We start from the raw sequence: 15,656 nt of genomic DNA, 5'->3' as shown, positions 1-15,656 counted from the left end.
TGTTAAGGCTAGATTTTTTTACTAGGCCAATGAGATCAGCATGATTTATTAGTGTGGATGAATAAATTTTGTCTAAAGTGTATCTAGAGTCTGCATTTGCAGATTTTGGTCATGAAGATTTTACCTTCACCCTAAATCAAATTCCTGAAACCCAGAAGTTGGTTCTGAATTTAGGAGTAGATGTATGGCAGACAGGATGTTTAGATACTGGTAGTTTATATATGCCTTATTTTTGTAATTGAGACTGGGCTTATTTTGTCAGGCAAAAATAAGTCAAGATTATTTGCAGGCATTCTATTTGCCATGAGAATTCCAAATGGTATATGCTTTTTCTCACTGCCAGCCCATTGGTATTAAGCTCTCCCTCACACCCAAATTAGGAATGGTACTGTTTTATACTTTTCTGGTTATTTCTTGGCTCAACTTTGCAATAGTTTAGCATGCAGCACATGCACCAAATAATTGATCTTTTACGAACATCACCCCAGACATTTCACATGCCCTGGTTCAGTCCATTGACAGCACGTCGACCCCGGTATACCACATTTTTCCAGGTCAATCTGTTCCTTGCATGCCTCTCACCCTATTGTATGTTCAGGCCCAGATCACTCAGAATCTTTTTCACTCCATCCTTCCACCTCCAATTTGGTCTCCCACTTCTTGTTCCCTCCGCTTCTGATATATATATCTTCTTGGTCAATCTTTCCTCACTTATTCTCTCCATGTGTCCAAACCATTTCAACACACCCTCTTCTGCTTTCTTGACCACACTCTTTTTATTACCACCTGTCTCTTTTACCTTTTCACTACTTACTCGATCTAACCACTTAACACCACATATTGTTTTCAAACATTTTTATTGTACTTAATTATTTATTATACTTGATTGCTGTTTCCCGTGTCAAGCAAGGTAGTGCCAGAAAGCAGATGAAGAATGGCCCATCCACTCATATACACATATATATACTTAAATGCCCATACACACATGTACATACATATGCATATCAACACATGCACATATACATGTGTTTACATACATGAACAGACATACGCATATATACACTTGTACATATTCATACTTGCTTGCCTTCATCCATTTCCGGCGCTACCCTGCCCCATAGAAAACAGCATCGCAACTTCCTGCTTCTGCAAGGTAGCGCCAGGAAAACAGACAAAAAGGCCACATTTGTTCACACTCAGTCTCTAGCTGTCATGTGTAATGTACCGAAACCACAGACCTTTCCATGGTTTACCCCAGACATTTCACATGCCCTGGTTCAATCCGTTGACAGCACATCAACCCTGGTATACCACATTGTTCCAATTCACCCCATTCCTTGCACACCTCTCACCTTCCTGTATGTTCAGGCCCCAATCGCACAAAATCTTTTTCATTCCATCCTTCCACCTCCAATTTGGTCTCCCACTTCTCTTTGTTCCCTCCGCCTCTGACTCATATATCCTCTTTGTCAATATTTCCTCACTCATTCTCTCCATATGCCGAGACCATTTCAACACACCCTCTTCTGCTGTCTCAGCCACACTCTTTATTTCCACACATCTCTCTTACTCTTTCATCACTTACTTTAGCCTGATCCAGGTACCTATTTTATCGGCCAACTGCTGACCGACTGCTGCAACCAGGATTTGAAGGTTGTGCTCATCCCTAGGTGGCCTGTGAATGCATCACTATCAGGAGCATTAACCAATAATCTGTAATCATTTAAGGTGATCATAGTTTTGTGACAGTTTTGGTCTAGCATATTTTTTTTTATTTATGTTTGTGGGTGACAATGCTGTGGTATTTTATGCTCCAGATAGTAAATCACTTATGACAGGTTCACGAGATGGATACTAAAAAGTTCGTGTTGTAGCAAATTGTGCTATATCATGACACAGATATCCATGTAAGTAAGGGTTTAAGGACTTCGAACTAAAATACACAAAATATACTTAAAATGTTATGTAAAGAATGGGAATGATAATGCACCAGATAACACTCAAAATTATACCCCAGAATAAAAAGTGATACACAGTGCATATAGAATATGGTAAGAAAGGTATCTGCCTTTTTGTTTTGTCCACATAATTAGTTCATGTATTAGGTAAGAACCTACTGAAGAGATCTAAACAGAAAAAAATGCCTGTAGAGTATAAGATACAATTTACCACATTATTCTTTGATATAATGATGCGTCTTTTAAATGTAATACTGTCACTTGCCTTGCATCACTTACTTGAATTGCAAACATTGTACTTTATCACTTATATTCCCATTATTTTTCTGGGCAGTATATTTGATTTACTTGACTCTTCGTTATTTTAGAATGCCGCCATGTACATTAGAAAGGGTTTAAAGGGTGCTTGTGGTTTGAGAATTGGTTTAAACTACTATTTTGTTATATGTTATTACATAGTGATTTGAAATTAGTAACACTGGTTTTGGTAGAAGTCAAAACCCGCAAACTGCATCTGACTGAAATATCTTATTTTCTGTATTTTTAGGCCTTGACTTACGACATCATGGAGGAGATACTTATATGGGCAGAGACTCGTAAAGATAAGAATTACTGCCGCATCGTCAGTGGCCTAGTGGAGCATCAGGTTCTTGTTAACTTGGAAAATTGTTTGCCATTTTCATTAGTAGCTGACAAGGAGTATATCTATTGGTCAGATTGGAAACAACGGGGTATCATGCGGGCATCACTCACTAACCCAGGTGATATTGTGAAACTTGTTCATGCCCCTAAAGTTTCAGGAGTCATGGTAAGTTATCAAGGTGTCTTTGGCCTCTCCCTGTTAAATGGACATACTAAAGATTCTATTCTCAGTACATGTAAAGGAAAGAGTGATGCGTTGAATAAGAGTGATGTGAATGACCATGAACTTGAAGTGAAAAACATGACCACAGAACCATCAGGATTGGGATTAGTTACAGAAGAAATGGGTGAGAACGATGAACACAGCTTGAATTCAAAAACAGAAGTGGGTGAAAATGTTGAACACAGCTCAGATTCAACAGTGACATCAAAAAACTTTTCAGAGAAAGTTAGAAAATTAATACCAAATGTTGAAAATAAATCAGGATCGCTGGATGGTGGATCAGAGACAGAAGCTCCTCCATATACTTCTTCCATGGCTACACAGACAGACAAACTAATGGTCAGAGCAGAAATGTAAGTAGATATAACATTCACATGTCCTCTTATATAAGAGATTTATATTGTACTCATTCAGAATATCGTAAGAAAAAAATCAATATTGTGAAAATGAAAATGTGATCCATCAGAATGGTTATTAAATCTTTTTCTACAGATGTAATGCAGACCGGCTGCTTCTGATCATAACAGTGCTGGCTGTGGTCTGTACGTTGTTGATTTCCTCAACAATATTTCTTCTGGTTAAACTTTCATGTCAGAGAAACACAAGAGAATGTAAAACACCATTAACATCAACTGCTGAATCCAAAGGAGGTAGTTATGATTTTTTTTACAATTAGAAATATATGAACTTCATTTATTTCTCTGCTTCTCATGTCCTTGTTCAGTCCACTGATAGCATATCACCCTCTGCATACCACTTTGCTCCAATTCACTCAATCCTTTGAATGCCTTACACCCTGCTGCATATTATTTCATTTCCATGGTTGACAAAAATCTTTAGGTAAGTCAGCTTTTATATAATTACTTTGTAATTCTGCTTATGAAAAACAGTTGGTATCAAAGTATATTTCTCTTTATCTTTTGTTTACCTTTTGTTGCTCTAGAAGTAGAATAGAATATTAAACTCTGGATCTTAATTTTTGCTTCACTAATTTTCATTTCTTTTAACATTCTTGTTTGTTTGTGCATAGTCTCCCCTTAGTGTATGCATTAAACCACCATGATGTAGCAATTTTGTTTACCTTAACCTCTGCCAGTGGCCAGTTAAGATTGAGGCACAAAAAGTCAAGAAGTAACACTGGATTTCACCAGTTATTGGAGACTCTTTTGCTGTGGCCACCCCCCTTAAGGGAGTTCTCAAAGGGAATGGGCATCAGAGATATAGATAGATGGATAGATACATCATTGTAAGGTTTAATGTATTACTCCATTACAGCTGTGCTTGCACGGCCTACTCGTCAAGTGAAGCGATTTGGTCCTAGGAAGCGTAATGGTTCTGGGAATAAGTCAGGATTCAATGGAACATCTCCATGCTCAGGACTCTCTGGTGATGATGGTGTGAGCATCAATATTGAGGATTGTTGTCAAATGACTATGTGTGAAACTGTAAGTTGAGTTTTTTATTTATTCATATTGTGTGTGAATGCTTCCTGCATTGACTTCATTATATTGCCACCTGCAGTGGGTTTTCACTTCGCTTGTTTCAATTATCCTGCATTCTAGTTAGCTCATTTTATGATCACTTTTTGTCATATCCTTTTATCAGTCTGCCTCTACCTGTTTCAAGGAATTACTCAATTTTTACATCAACAAATAAGTCAACAGAGAAACTTGAAAACTGCATCCTAGAAAGGTGTAAGCATTGTCTCCTTTCATGTTTTTCTTTGATGTAAGTAGGTTCATAGTTATTATCCTCTCCATACTGTTCAGCTTCCTTACTTCAGGTGCAGTCTTTGATGCCTGCATTTGGATCTAAAGTAAAGCTGTGCGTTCCCTCGAGTAGTGTGCTAAAACTTTGTACCATACACTAAATTGTATCAAAAATATATTGTGAATATATTATTTATCTCGTCCATATATTTGAAGGCAGTGTTGACACTAACCAGTTGAAAATTTGTCACCATTACAAGCCTTTTGATGTGCTGCAATGACAGGCTGGTTAATACGTCAACTACCAATTCCCCTTCACACATAAATTGGTGTACTTTATTTGTTACAGGATGGTTGTTATAACTCTGCTAAACTTTACTGTGTCACATCTTCATTCTGCCTTTGGGTTGAACATTTAATAACTGACCAAAGTTGGGACCTGTTTAGGTGTTTTCATAGGTTTCATCCTACAAGTTCTGTACTACCTTTGTAATATTGCTTCATCCACAGACATATTCATCTGTTGTTTGAAAAGGCACCTCTGACATGGTCCATAGTTCTCTTCTAAGGTAGTTTTATCAGTCCAAATGAGGAGTGCCCCTATCATACCTGTCTTGATTTACATAAATCAAGAGTATGAGCAACCTCAAGACTGATTCCTATGGGATACTTTTGATTACAACCCATAATCCAGTTTGAAGGCATTTCTGACTTGTACTTTGTTCCCCTTTTTAAGAAAATTATCAGTACACAGAATGAGTATTCCTTTTGTGCCTAATTTTTTTTTATCAGCTTCCTTTTGTAAACAGTACAAGTACATTTAGCATGATGTACAGCCTTGTTAAAAACTCCCCACAAGTCTTCCTTCTGTATGGTACATCCTTAACACATTCCACAAGTCATCAGTCATCATTATATGTTTTCTCCAGCCCCATAAATGTTGCATTAGATCCCCCTCTTTCTCTATCTCACTCAAATTCTCCAGGTCCATACGTTCTCAACCACTCCTGAAACAACATAGCTCCTCTGTAGTCAGATGCACTGTGCATGCCACCACCCTCTTATTCATCACCCTCCTATATAGCTAACTAGGTACTCTTTTCAGACGCTTGTAATTCAATCACTTACATTTGTTTCCCTTGCCTTTATGTCTGGGTCTATGCATACATTCTCTTGAGTCTTCAGGCACCACACCTTTGGCACTACAGTTGTTAAAAAGCTTTTCTAACCAACACTATCACCCCCTTTCTTAAGAAACTCAGCTGCATTCTCATCCACCTTTTCATTTCCACTTTTCATCCTATGCAAGGCTTTCACTACCTCATCTCATATCATAAAAACATTTGCCAAGTCTCTCTTGCTCCAAATGCCACCTATTCCAAATACAACATATGTGCCCCTCTGTCATAGAACATATTCAACAGTCCTTCAAAATCTTTAGTCCATATCTTTTTCATCTCTTTTCCTGTTACCATTTTCATCTGCTCCCATGGAAGTTCCTTTTGTTCTCTTGGTCTCAACTTATTGGATGGATGTGGTACGTGTGTATGTGTAAGTGGGTGTTTGTGCTGTAAGTGCGCAGAACATGGACAAAATAGGGTCTCAAAGTAAACCATGGAATGGTCCATGTGGCTTTGCTGCAGATGGTAGGCTGTGGTTTTGATGCAGTTTATGTTACAGCTAGAGAGTGGATGTGTACAAATTAGGCTGTTTGTCTGTCCCTGATGCTACCTCACTAAGGCAAGTGAGCACATATTGTAAAAAGAAAAACATATATAGAATACTGCTTACACATTTGGGGTGACTCATCCTCCACATCTGTTACATAAAGTGGAATCAAAAACCTTGTCTTCCCTTCAACTTTCCCTTTCCAGTGTGCTGCTCTTTCTCTGTTTTGTAGGTATCATTTTGTTCTTTGTTCGCATGAGCTATCTGCATGTGTCCCTATCCCAGAGTTTGGAAACATGGCATGTGCTTTAAGATCATCTGTGCAAATACTTGCAGAGCCCTGATTGATTTCAACTTTATTTTCTTGTTACTTTTTCTTTCATATGTTATGGCCTTTATTGGGGACTGTTTTGCCCATGCCATGCTGGTGTATTGGTCACTATAGATAAAAGACATACAAAAACATTTAACAGTAACCTACTAGCTGCTTAAGTAGAGTTACTGAGAGGTGAAAACATAACCACACCAACAATGGTTTATTAGTAGTTGGTAGGCAGCCAAGGACCAGGGAATTTTATCATTATTACTACCTGCCTGGATATTGTTAGGAGGATTAATGATGCCTGCATAGAGAGCTAGCACTTCAATTGTTGTTGAGGTGCTCTCCTCTGATCCAGATAGCTGTCTTTTCTTTCTACCTCACCCACATATTAACTACTGGTATTCTGTTCACAAATATACAATCTCACCTCATCATACGTAACACTTGACAGTACTCACAGCTTATTCTTCATGACTAGATTTTCCTGGGATGAGCACTATGAGTTAGCCTTACCTTTTGGTAAAATGTTAGGAGTATTAGATAGAATTAGTAAGCAGTAACATGTCAACAGGAGCATTAGTTAAAAACATTAGGAGCTAGAAGTAGTAGGTAGGAACAAAAGGTAGGAGCATTAGATAGAAGTAGTCAGTAGGATCATTAGTTAGGAGTCATTGGCCAGTTAAGGGTGAGACACTAAAGGCTAAGAAACGGCACTGGAGACTATTGCTGTGCCCATCCCCTTGAGGGAGTTCCAGTTGGGAACACGCATCAGAGATATAGATAGATCCTTATTTGATGAGACAAAGAATTGATTGGATAGTTATTTGATGAGGCAAAGAATTGATTGGACGAATACAAAAGATACAGATTGTTACCAGACTCCACCTGCTTTTGGTTACATTGCAAGTGAAAAGTCACCTTCAACGAGGATGATCGTTGTCTGTTGATGAGAGGGAGTGCAGTCTTGTTGAGGAATTTCTCACTGAAAGGAGTCAATCATTTCCTTATTACTGGAAGAAGTGCAGACTTGAAGTTGTTGGAGCCCCTCAAGAGAAAGGGGCCCTGGGGGTATGGGGGTTTATGTGGTAATAGAAGATAAGTGCAATAGAGAGGAAGTTAGCATACAGGAATTTATGTGGTTATGCAAGGATAGAGGTATATAAAAGATTCTGTATGACAACTATACTGGATAGAGGTAGATTGCAAATTTTATATAGATAAATTTTATTACTTTTTTCAAGCCATTGCATTGTTTTGTATAATCACTTTAAATAATTGCTTTTTTCTTGACAGCCATGTTTTACCAGTGTTAAACGAGAAGGAAAAGGCTATAAAACCAGTGGCAGAATTAAAACCAATCATGAAGATAAGAAGGGCCTGTTAGATGATCGTGAAGACATCTGAGACTGAAAAGTTACACTTATTTTGAGTATAAAATTAGTTGACACCAGCTGTAACCAAGAAATTCAATCCAAAACTGTTGTGGTATTGTTTACTCATCGGTTCAACTGGAAAAGGTAAAGACAGTGGAAAAAATCTAGGTCTGGTGAGTACTTTGCAAATCAAGACTGGTGAGTACTTCGCAGATCATTGGCTGTGATATTACCCTGGCTTTGGGTAGGGTTTTGCAGTTGGACTCAGTACAGAAATATTTTTACAGGACCAGTGCTGCACGTACCTAATCTGCTGTCTCGGTGAGGTATCTTTAAGGCGATTATAGATTTGGAAAAATAAAAGTGGCCAGCTTAAGCCAATTATAGATTTGGAAAAATAAGTGTCCAGCTTGTATGATAGAAGTCAGGATTACCAATCTTTATAGCAAATACTTTTCCTTAATTGATGAGGTATCAATCGGAGTAATCTACATTGTTTGGTATTAGTATTCACTTCAAATTGTCTAAAGGCTGACAGATATAGACAGGGATACAGATATTGTGGAATCAACCTTTTATCACGTCCGAGTACATTATGATTTTTTAAGGCTACCTGTAATGTTAATAACAGTTTTTTCTGTCTCAACAAGGCCTTTTAGTTTATTATAGAATTGTGCAACTTAAAAATGTGATCTATATTTCATAATTTGTAGATCTACATTATGGTCCTTAATGAGCTGTGTTACCCTAAAATTTAGCAAGTTTGTTGAAAAATGAGTACGTATATGATTTTTTTCCATAAAATGCAATTTAATGTTTCTCCAGTTTAAGTCAGCTTTCAGATCATCTTTACAGTTGAATTAAATCAGCAACAACTGAAAAAGATTATTACAACTCTTAAGACATCATAATTGTTTCATGAAATGCAGCTCTCACTCAATCCATGTTTAACAAGCACATACCCCTGTACACATATCCCAGGTTCACTTCCTCATGCTTATCTGATAAGCCATAGAAAACTCCCTAGACCATGAAACCACAGTTTTACTTGCTAGTTGTAATGTTAAACATTGCTCTGCACACACATGCTTCCATGGACACAGTGGCACACAGAGACTAATTACAATACTCTTCCTTTTGAAGGGATGAGAAAAACGTTGTCGGTATATCTTTTTTTTATTCAACAGCTCACCCTCTTGTTAGTGAATACTTGTATGTGAGTGCATTGTCTTTCACTTCCTCCACAATTCAGAAATGCTTTCCTGTGTATTTCCTTTTAATATTTTATAATTCTCTATATTTGAATTAAGGCCTAGCCTTGATGTGGACTTTTATCCGTGATTGGAGCCTTTGATATAAGAAAAAAAATAAGCACCAGCATCCTGAGCACTGTGGGATTCTCATAGAAGGGGATCGTAGGCTAGGAAGGCAAAGGTAAGATATATATATTGTTATTAATCTTATAGCTCCTGGACCCCTTGCAGCTTTACGGCTGTGTTGCAATTAGTAGCAGGAAGGATGGACTTCTTTAGAGTGGGAAGTCTTTCCACGAGATTATACTTTAATGATACAACCTTGCTGATGGTGACTTCATATGCAATGTACCTAAAAACAGGCCGAGTCCATTAATGCCATTATATATAAACTTATTTTGTACCTCACAGGTCCCTTCTATCTTTATGAAACTCTCACAGTGGTCATGGAGCTGGATATTCTGTAGGGTAAGACCATGGGTCATAGAGTGTAGTGGTATTGTGTGTGTGTCTTTGTGGCGAGAGTGTGGGGCAGTAGAGCAGTAGTGTTCAGTATCTTCACTTTGGTAGCAGCACCATGGGCGTGAAGGGTCTTGGGATATGCTGAAGGTGAGTTTACAATGATGCAGGGATGGGTTAAATCAAACGCAAAAATAGGAAAGCTTGACTAGTGTTTGTCTAGTGAGTGTTTCTTCTTATGGAGGTATGTCTGGTGGGGAATAGTTTAAGACTGAGTAGGGAGGACAGTTCTCCAGTGCTTAATGGGTTATTTCAGTGTGTGTATGTTTTCTCAATGTTATATTTATTGAAGATGGGGGGAATCGGTGAGTTGTGGTTACTGAAGTATGAGGCATGGGTAACTTTTTCATTTCTACTTGTGGGTTGATAGTTTTGGATTGTGTGGATGGGAAGGGTATAGTGCTGGTGCATAGAATTGAGTGCCAAGCATTTTGAGATGTAATTATATTGGGAGGATTATTGCTACATCATGTACATGTTGAATGTTTGTGGTTGTGAGGCAGCCAATGATTGTTTTGAGTGTACTGTTTAGTTTGTAACTGCAGTTTTGTTTTATTTTTGTGGGTGGAAAGCCAGGCAGGTGAGGCTAGTGGAGTGGATGTAATTGCAGTTTTGTTTTATTTGAGTTGGTTGAAAACCAGGCAGGTGAAGCTTAGTGGAGTAGTTGAATAGTATGTAGGAGATGTTAGGGATTCTTTTTCTTAACCTAATGGTGCCAGCAAGTGTTCTGTGGGCATTTAGTTCCTATGTTGCTTTTATGTTGATATTATTTGCTTGGGGAGTGCATGTCATGTGTGTCACATGTAATGCCAAGAAAGGTTGCTACTTTGTTATTGGGAATGCTCACTCATAGTGACTACTGAAGGGTTAAAGCTGAATATCTGTCTGTCTGGGGAGAAAAGAAGTTTTCTGAATTTGAAAGGATGGACCTTCATGTTGTGGTTTGATAGAGGCCATGGGAGGTTGTGTTGAAAGGTATTGAAGAGAGTTGGAGAAGAAACTGCTCATTGGGAACTTTATTATTATGTTTGTGTTTTAGAGATAAGGCCATTGTGAGAAACTGCAAGCTATGAGATTGGCCAACTGTTTTTCTTATTGTTTTGGAGGGCACTGTCAAGCACCTTTTGTGTGAGGGTGTGTCAGGGGACAGGGTCAAAAGCTTTTTTGATGTCTGTTGCCACTGCTGTGTGAAAGGGGGGCAGTGGTTGGTTGATGCCATGTAGGATATACTTGTTTATTACCAGCTCTGCCTGCTTATATACATGTTTATATATCTTTTGTGAATTCATGCACATGTAATTACCTATTCATTTATATGGGGAGGGAGCATTACTTTCAGAGGGCCCTACTATGTAATCTGCAATTTTTTATGTTGACTTCTGAATTTTCCAAAGCTGCCTGCATATACTTCATCTTTGCTCATTTTTTCCCCATGTGTCCTGTGTTGTGTTACAGAAGAAATACTTCCTTCAGTCCTTTCTGACATTTTTCTTGTTGCTGCATTTTGTCACATTAGGTACCCCTGAAAAAATTCATGTATTTCAATTTCTCTCACTCTACGTAGCAAAAGATGATGCCAGTGAATTAGATAATGAAATTTCTCTGAAATGCTAGAATAGAATGAGATCAATCTATTGATAGCAAACATAAATTAAGATGAATTGTTTAAAGACTTTAGAAATAAAATAAATATCTTGCTCATAGAACAATTACACAAGAAAATAAAAGAAACAGCTGAACATTTAACTCCAATCTAAAGGAAATATATTAGAAAAAGGAAGGTACCAAAAATAGAAAACTGGATGAATGGACAAAAAGATTGAAAAGGGAAGAAGTGAGCATGTAGAGGCTAGAAAAGCTTGAGAAAAAATATGCTAACAGAAAAATTGGAATTACGTAAAAGAAAAATCATTTTGAATAAAGAAAATGATGATTAGCATGGAAAGTAAGCCAAAGAATTAATCATATATGGAATAGAAAAAAAGATAGAGATTGCACCCTTTAAAGTCAGATAAAAGTAAGAAAATATGCAAGTTATTAAGTAATAATTATAAGCCAGTAATTATTACTAAATCAATGAAATGTTGATGTTAAGATGTTTGATGAGAATATCATTAGTTGAAGTAACTGAAAATATGATTACAGCAGTTGACCATTTCAAATAAAAGTCAGAACCATGACTTAATGGAATATCAGCTACTTTTTTAAAAGGACAAAGATAATAACAAATCTGTGATATTACTGTAGATACTAAACCTAAACAAGAAAACCAGAGTGGAAGTGTTTCTGTATCATGAATACATAATGGAGGATCTAAGCTTCAGTCAGTACATATATCTACTCATTCTTTTATTTCTTTTTCAAGTGTTGTTAATGTTAACAGTATTGAAGCTAATAATCTTCCTTGTAGTGCACCTTTTAAAATAATGGTATATACAGTAATTCCTCTTACCAGTTCTTTGGATTTTCTCATTGTTTGAATCTTATTTTAGTATACCTTTTGGTAAGAGCCCGTTTTATAAACTCTAAGCCCTTTATCTCTGTAATGACTGAAAACAGGAAAGTTATGCAATGTGTTTGATGGCAGAGAAATCCATTATTATTGATCAGAAATAGTAGACAGTAAGTAACGGCAAAGTCTTATCATAGGTATTCATCATCGGGTAGGTACTCCCTCCCACAGTGCATCTGGAATTGTTGGAGACTAGAACAAATTAACTTCAATTCCACCTATATCTGAATAGCAGTACTTGATATCCATGTGCTTGTTTATATGGTGTTGTGATTTTGTCAATGTGATCACAGACTTTTCATCTTTTAGAATGCTGACATCTGCCATCTTGTACCCGGCCTTTTTGGTAAAATTTTGTAGATACCACAAGTATTCAGTTTGGCTGCACCCACCATAGTCCTACTCTTCAGTTTGTTGTCAGCTGTAGATGAAGATAGATAGTTTTATATTCAGAAGATTAAGATAATCAAGTTGCTTGATCATTGATTTCTATCTGATATTCATTTGTATTGTACCTTCTGAACTGCAGGCAGTAATTTTTTTTATTATTTGATCGCCATTTTCCATGTTAGCGAGGTAGCACCAGTGATAGATTAAGAAATGCTGGGTTCACTCGCGTCCTTTCTCTAGCTGTTATGTGTTACAGTAAAACTTACTTTCTTAGATAAATTATCAACACTGCTAAAAGAAAATTTTGTGGAAGTTCTTCCCTTAACTTTACATTTGAGGTATGTTACCCTTTTTTTCCCCACACCCCTTATATTCTTAGATATAGCCAACCAGTCCCACCTGTACAAAATTATACACTTCACTATCCCCTGTGAGCCTCCTTTCCCTATCGACCTCTTGTGCGTTAGGTCGCCACATATGATCTCTGCTGAAAATTTGTGACTAATCTGTGGCTTTGCTTAAGGTCCAGGCTGTGCACTGTTGAGACTGTTTTTGTGTTTGTGTGTACATACACACATATTTGTAAGAAAATAAAGTAAATTTTTACATACATACATATGTACGTAAAAAGTGTTCATGATATTTTTGTTTTCAGTATATACATATACAAAAGATTTATATATCATAATGGCTGTGATCTACCTCATTGAGGAACTGTTGCTGCTCTGTGTAATGTGGCACTTTGTTTCATTTGTCTTATAATGTTATAAAAATTAATGCTCTTGTCTGACACATAGAAAGAAGCTATGATTTGATAAGCAATTTTCATCATTAGCACCTCCTCGCAGATCAAAATATACTTAAGGAGAGGCTTTGCTAAGGATGTTTGTACTTTTTTTTTATCCCGGAAATACCATTAATCCTTTAACCACTGCACCCATATATATATATATTATATATATATATATATATATATATATATATATATATATATATATATATGTATGTATACTGTTCGCCATTTCCCGCGTTAGCGAGGTGGCGTTGGGAGCAGAGGGCTGGGCCTTTGAGGTAATGTCCTCACCTGGCCCCCTTCTCTGTTCCTTCTTTTGGAAAATTGAAAAAGGCGAGAGGGGAGGATTTCCAGCCGCTCGCTCCCTCCCCTTTTAGTCATCTTCTGCGGCGCGCGGGGAGTGCGTGGGAGGTGTTCTTTCTCCCCTATCCCCAGTGATAATATATATATATATATATATGTATATATATGTATATATATATATATATATATATATATATATATATATATATATATTATATATATATATATATATCAATCCAGTTCACTCTATTCCTTGCCCTCCTTTCACCCTCCTGCATGTTCAGGCCCCGATCACACAAAATCTTTTTCACTCCATCTTTCCACCTCCAATTTGGTCTCCCACTTCTCGTTCCCTCCACCTCCAACACATATATCCTCTTGGTCAATCTTTCCTCACTCATTCTCTCCATGTGCCCAAACCATTTCAAAACACCCTCTTCTGCTCTCTCAACCACGCTCTTTTTATTTCCACACATCTCTCTCACCCTTACGTTACTCGATCAAACCACCTCACACCACACATTGTCCTCAAACATCTCATTTCCAGCACATCCATCCTCCTGCTCACAACTCTATCCATAGCCCACGCTGGGCAACCATACAACATTGTTAGAACCACTATTCCTTCAAACATACCCATTTTTGCTTTCCGAGATACTGTTCTCGACTTCCACACATTCTTCAAGGCTCCCAGAATTTTCGCCCCCTCCCCCACCCTATGATCCACTTCCGCTTCCATGGTTCCATCCGCTGCCAGATCCACTCCCAGATATCTAAAACACTTCACTTCCTCCAGTTTTTCTCCATTCAAACTCACCTCCCAATTGACTTGACCCTCAACCCTACTGTACCTAATAACCTTGCTCTTATTCACATTTACTCTTAACTTTCTTCTTCACACACTTTACCAAACTCAGTCACCAGCTTCTGCAGTTTCTTACATGAATCAGCCACCAGCGCTGTATCATCAGCGAACAACAACTGACTCACTTCCCAAGCTCTCTCATCCCCAACAGACTTCATACTTGCCCCTCTTTCCAAAACTCTTGCATTCACCTCCCTAACAACCCCATCCATAAACAAATTAAACAACCATGGAGACATCACACACCCCTGCCGCAAACCTACATATATATATATATATATATATATATATATATATATATATATATATATATATATATATATATATTATCCCTGGGGATAGGGGAGAAAGAATACTTCCCACGTATTCCCTGCGTGTCGTAGAAGGCGACTGAAAGGGAAGGGAGCGGGGGGCTGGAAATCCTCCCCTCTTGTTTTTTTGTTTTTTTTTCCCAAAGAAGGAACAGAGAAGGGGGCCAAGTGAGGATATTCCCTCAGAGGCCCAGTCCTCTGTTCTTAACGCTACCTCGCTAATGCGGGAAATGGCGAATAGTATGAAAGAAAAAGAAAATATATATATATATATATATATATATATATATATATATATATATATATATATATATATATATATATATATATATATATATATCCCTGGGGATAGGGGAGAAAGAATACTTCCCACGTATTCCCTGCGTGTCGTAGAAGGCGACTAAAAGGGGAGGGAGCGGGTGGCTGGAAATCCACCCCTCTCGTTTTTTTTTTAATTTTCCAAAAGAAGGAACAGAGAAGGGGGCCAGGTGAGGATTTTCCCTCTAAGGCCCAGTCCTCTGTTCTTAACGCTACCTCGCAAATGCGGGAAATGGCGAATCGTATGAAAATATATATATATATATATATATATATATATATATATATATATATATATATTATAATCAGGACATGTGAAGCGTCTGGGGTAAACCATGGAAAGTTGTTTGGGGCCTGGATGTGGAAAGGGAGCTGTGGTTTCGGGCATTATTGCGTGGCAGCTAGAGACTGAGTGTGAACGAATGGGGCCTTTGTTGTCTTTTCCTAGTGCTACCTCGCACACATGAGGGGGGAGGGGCATGGTATTCCATGTGTGG

General features: G+C 37.7%; 1 protein-coding gene across 4 annotated transcripts in view; it reads left to right on the top strand.

Annotated features, from left to right (window-relative positions):
• LOC139752670 (low-density lipoprotein receptor-related protein 1B-like) overlaps positions 1 to 11,465 on the top strand; it is a 36,096-nt gene extending 24,631 nt beyond the window's left edge. For 2 of the 4 annotated variants that reach the window (XM_071668432.1, XM_071668434.1), the window contains exons 5-8: positions 2,506 to 3,176; positions 3,316 to 3,473; positions 4,099 to 4,268; positions 7,816 to 11,465. In XM_071668432.1, the coding sequence (XP_071524533.1) occupies positions 2,506 to 3,176; positions 3,316 to 3,473; positions 4,099 to 4,268; positions 7,816 to 7,926 (1,110 nt within the window). In that variant the 3' untranslated portion in view covers positions 7,927 to 11,465. The remainder of the gene's footprint in view (positions 1 to 2,505; positions 3,177 to 3,315; positions 3,474 to 4,098; positions 4,269 to 7,815) is intronic. The other 2 variants (XM_071668435.1, XM_071668436.1) reach the window with 1 other exon arrangement.
• Positions 11,466 to 15,656: the final 4,191 nt, after the last annotated feature.

Source organism: Panulirus ornatus, chromosome 13 (assembly GCF_036320965.1).
Source record: "Panulirus ornatus isolate Po-2019 chromosome 13, ASM3632096v1, whole genome shotgun sequence".
NCBI lineage: Eukaryota > Metazoa > Arthropoda > Malacostraca > Decapoda > Palinuridae > Panulirus > Panulirus ornatus.
This window is presented reverse-complemented; position numbering and strand designations above follow the sequence as displayed.